At 33.4% G+C, this 5,068-nt stretch overlaps 2 protein-coding genes across 2 annotated transcripts; one reads left to right on the plus strand and one right to left on the minus strand.

Annotated features, from left to right (window-relative positions):
* Positions 1 to 829: 829 nt before the first annotated feature.
* On the plus strand, positions 830 to 1,351 carry LOC126668643 (uncharacterized). The gene has a single exon (XM_050361830.1). It carries the CDS (start codon positions 830 to 832, stop codon positions 1,349 to 1,351), a length of 522 nt encoding a protein of 173 aa, XP_050217787.1.
* A 1,550-nt stretch (positions 1,352 to 2,901) lies between these two features.
* Positions 2,902 to 4,580, minus strand: LOC126669799 (UDP-glucuronate 4-epimerase 1). Its single transcript, XM_050363360.2, has one exon. It carries the CDS (start codon positions 4,451 to 4,453, stop codon positions 3,149 to 3,151), a length of 1,305 nt encoding a protein of 434 aa, XP_050219317.1. The 5' UTR covers positions 4,454 to 4,580; the 3' UTR covers positions 2,902 to 3,148.
* Positions 4,581 to 5,068: the final 488 nt, after the last annotated feature.

Genomic DNA, 5,068 nt, shown 5'->3' on the forward strand with positions numbered 1-5,068 from the left:
ACTGTGAATTTGAATAATAAAAATACAAAAGTTAAATAAAAAAATGTTGCACCGTAAATACGGAGGTAGCAACGTATTTTTGAGAATAAAACCTCATACTATAGTATTCTGGGTAATTTTTTTCATTATATTATGTGTTTACAAAGCCCAACCCGTTTTATTATGACCTACTAACACAAATTACCAAATATATGAATCAGTTATGCTCGAGAATTCCATAGTGCAAAATCTTTACAATATTTCGTTTTTATGTTTTGACAATTTTTAATAATTATTATTTTTGAATTAATATTTTTAAGAGGTACAGTTAAAAGATTATATTTATTGTATGTTTAAATTTTTTAATTAATTTCAGATTTTAATTTTTAAAAATATTTTCTTATATAACACAATTGTTCATTTAATTTAGAGGTATATATAACTGTTGAATTGGTCGCCGCGAGAAGTGTCATATTAGATAAAATATATTTAGGTATAATTTGTCTTCAGGTCTCTATATTTTTCAATTTTTATTTGCTTGATCTCTTATCTACTTTATTTCTTTTATCGCTGCTGAAATAAAGAATAAACCACCAAACCATCAAGCTCAAAAATATTGAATAAAGATTTACAAAAACTATAAACTGGAAGCTATTTTGGAAGATTGATATTCCACCCAATGTGAGATGCTTCTTGTGGAAAATTTTCAATAATGGTTTAGCTAGCAATGGGAATTTGAATTCTCGTATTCCAGCCTTATCGGACTTGTGTCCTCGTTGTAACGCTCCTGAATCGTTAAACCATCTCTTCCTTGCGTGCCCTTTTGCGGATGTTACTTGGAGGGGTGTGAATGTTTTGGAAGATTGGGACTCTTGGGGGTCTATCTGTAAATAATTTTTGGAATCAGTTGCTGTGCATTCAAAGCTTTGGGACCGAGCGTGAAAACAAGATTCGTAGAGTGGCGTGCATTTTCTGGGAGTTATGGGTTGCAAGAAATGGTTTAATTTTCAGACAGGACCAATCTGATCCTCAAGATGTTCTCCACGCAGCAGACTTCCTTTTCCAAGAATGGTGCAACCCTTTGCTTCGCTCTCATGATGCTAGAACAGCCGGTTTGGAGCAAACGGAGGCACAACTCTGGCAACCACCGATTTCAAATGCTTTTAAGGTAAACTTTGATGGAGCCTTTTTGGTGGGTTTGAGTAAAGGTGCAGGTGCTTGTGTGGTTAGGGACCGGCTAGGCAGAATTATTGCGACTGCTGCGCGTCAATTTCAGCACGTCACTTCGCCAACTGTGGTGGAAGCTCTTGCTCTTCGTGAGGCTATCCTTTTGGCCAGAAGACTTCGCCTCACTGATTTTGTTATCGAATGAGACGTTAAAGGAATCATCGATGCTATGAAGAATGGGTCAGACGTAGAGATGAACTGTGATGTTATTATCCAAGACTGCAGAAATTTATGCAGTAATTTGATGACTCGTTCTTTTAATTTTGTTAGGCGTTCCTGTAATTGGGCGGCACATGAAATTGCCAAAAAAGTCCTCCGAGATTATTCGTTCTGTTGTAATATACTAGCCCAAGTTATGTGGCTAGAAACGAGACTCTCGTAGTCGATCCTTTTCTTCAATGAAAATTATATCTTTGGCAAAAAAAAAAGTTTTACAAGAAAAAGAACAACTCTAATGCCCTGTTTTTCTAACCGTATGGAGCCACCTTCTTCACCTAGTTAGTTTTTATGTTTTTTATTTTTATTTATTTAGTTCATATATTTATGTTTTTATTTATCTAGTCTCTACATAAATAGAAAAAATATATTTATTTAGTCCTTTTCAAAGTTTATTTTTTGTTAAATTCGTCCCTAATTTACTTTTTAAGAAGTAGATCACTGTAAAATTTGATTGTAGATGGACCAAATAAATAAAAAGTAAAAAGTATAAATACTAACTAAAAAAATAAAGTAAATCTGAAATCAAATAAATAAAAAATGAAAAAAAATAGGACTTAAGCCATATATATAATTACATATGAATCATGTACTACTCATGGCAGCTGTGAAGTAACTGTATACAACTTTAAATTAATTTAAAATTTAAAATTCGGTTTGAAATTGCTAAAAGGTTAAGAGTTTCTAGATGTTGCTTTCAAAATAAAGTTTTGAACTTTTCAATTATCATATCTTTTTTTATATTTTAACATTTTCGCAGAAGTTGATAACTTCTTCATTTCAAAATTCTATCTTATAATTTTAAATTTCAATAATGTATTAAATATTTAAAAAAATTATATCAAAAAATAAATATTGCAAGTTCTTAATTTTTTTATTTTCAATAAGTCAAACTGTGTTATTTTATCAATATTGTTACGCTAATTTTTTATTATATATAATGTTTAAATAACCAACTCAACAAACAACTCGTACCACTCAAGATTCCCGCAATTAAACAATAACATAATAAATAATTGAACAAAGGATCAACATAGTTCCTAAATTTATACACCAAAATAAATTAGCTCACACTAAACTATTGTAATCAATTAAGGATAATATTCATCATTTTTAAATCAATTAAGAACAATCTTCTTTATTTTTATGTCAAGTAAGAATAAAATTGGATCATTCCGGTTATTAAACTTGCTTCTTTTAAACTATTCCATCCTTAATTGTCTTCATTTGATGAAAATGAAATAAAATATGAGTTAATTAAGTGACACACAAATTCAGGGACCAAAATCACCCATTGCACATTATTAATTTATATACCTAAAAAAATAAACAACTAAAACTAGTACAAAGAATGGAAAATTGAACTTGGAAATCTTCAAGTTTTGGTATGTTCGTCTTTACCAACTTACGGGAGATATAATTGGCAAATTTTAATGTCTACAATTGTATAATTATAGACAAATAAGTGATGAACAAAAATTGTGCAAAACATTAGGATATTCATATTCTTTGTCATATAGTACATGTTAAAAAGAAGAAGATTACAATATACAAAATTGTGACCCATCAAATTAATGATTGAATCTCATGTTATCTTCCATTTCAAAGACAAGCACTTGCTCAAACAAATTAATTTTCATTTCCCATTAATTACACAAAAAAAAGAAACATTAATTTTCTTTTTTCTCCTTTTATCTTGCCAATTTTCCTTCAAAACCAACTTAATTTACACCTTCCCGTGATCATATCCATAATAAGATAGATACCATTTAACAAATTTTTTCAACCCGGTTTGCAAGTCCGTCGTTGGTTTATACCCGAATTCTCTTCGAGCCGAACTTATATTCGCATGTGTAAACGGAACATCGCCGTTTCCGGGCATATCCACCATATTCCTCTTAGCTTTCATCTTCAAATGTTTCTCTAATATACTCACAAGTGTCGGTACGGTAACGGGAGATGTGTTACCCAAATTAAATATCCGATACGGTGCGGGTCCCCGTTTCTTCCCACCCGTACCCGTACTCTTGCCCGAAGAATCCAAAGACCCGAGACATCCTTTCACTATATCATCAATGTAGGTAAAATCCCGAGCCAAATCTACCCGGTTTTTGCCCCGATAAACAGTAATCGGTTTCCCTTGTAAAATATTTCTCGTAAACGAAAAATAAGCCATATCGGGTCTACCCCATGGACCGTAAACAGTAAAAAATCTTAACCCGGTGATTGACAGACCATAAATATGATTATAAGTATGGGTAATTTCCTCACCTGCCTTTTTCGTAGCCGCGTACAGACTCGCAGGCTGGTCCGTCCGATCCGATTCAGAAAACGGAACCTTATCGTTCAAACCGTAAACCGAACTCGACGAAGCCCAAACAATAGCCGGCTGCGGATTAGCCGATTTACAAACCTCTAAAAGAGTGACTAAGCCGGCTATATTCGAATGTACATAAGAGTGTGGATTCTCCATAGCATATCTAACTCCGGCTTGAGCCGCCAAATGCATAACATGAGTAAACCGAACCACATCAAACAGCTTGGCTAGAAGCCGCGCGTCGTTAATATCACCCTCGACTATAAAAATTCCACGGTCGTTTAAAAGAGACTTACGCGCTTTCTTTAAAGAAGGATCGTAATAATTATTAAAATTATCAATCCCAACGACGCCGTCTCCTCTCTTCTTCAAAGCTAAAGAAACATGAGTACCGACAAAACCGGCTGCGCCGGTCACAAGAACCACCTTACCACCACCCGTAGCGCGGTGGATCTCGGCGGATTTCCGGACTTGTCTTTCCCATTGAATGCCACCCCAAGAAGCGGAGAAATACTTGGTACCGGTATCAAAGAAACTCTGGAAACTTAAATACGACGCCGTTAAAGCAATCAAGAAAAGCGCCCACAAGAACATGGTACTCGTCGAGGTAAAGCAGCGGTAGAATTGCCTGTTCATGGTGTGGTGGTGGCCGGCGCGTTCGATCTTGAACTTGCCCGGCGTTGAAGGGAAGAGCTCCTCCTCTAAAGACGGCATTTTTGTTAAAATAATTTTAAAGATTTTATTGGGTTTGAAAAGATAAAGAAAAATTTGGTGATAAAAAGATGGATGCAGAGAAAATTGAGGAAAATATAATTTTGCTGCACCTGCCAATTAAAGGTAAAGGGGTGAAAATATATATAGTGGTAACCCACACAAAGAAGCGACAAAGCATACGCGTGAACGCGTTAAAGGACGGCCAGATTGGAAAAAGAAAATGAATAAACTAAATAAGAAAATTAGTTAAAATGTTTTTAGTTTTAGATTTTTTTTTTATATTTTAAGAGAGAGGGAAAGGGAGTGATTGTTGGAGAATTTGTTTTGTTATTATAATCTTCATTAGTTTTACTTTTTTAAATTTAAATTTTTTTATGGGTTGTTTTTAACTTTTACTTTATTGTTTCGAACCGGTTAAAACTTAAAACCCTTTTAAGTAAGTAGTTCAACTATATTTCATTTTGGATAAATTACTCCAAATGGTGTCCGTATTTTTCAAATATAAATTATTTGAGTGTTGAACTTTACTTTTTTTTTCTTTAGAAGAAATATTGCTTTTTATTAATGAATATCGGCCATTACAAGTTTGTTAACCGAAAAATAAATATTTTCGTC

The sequence above is a fragment of the Mercurialis annua genome, linkage group LG2, assembly GCF_937616625.2.
Source record: "Mercurialis annua linkage group LG2, ddMerAnnu1.2, whole genome shotgun sequence".
NCBI classification, from domain to species: Eukaryota; Viridiplantae; Streptophyta; class Magnoliopsida; order Malpighiales; family Euphorbiaceae; genus Mercurialis; species Mercurialis annua.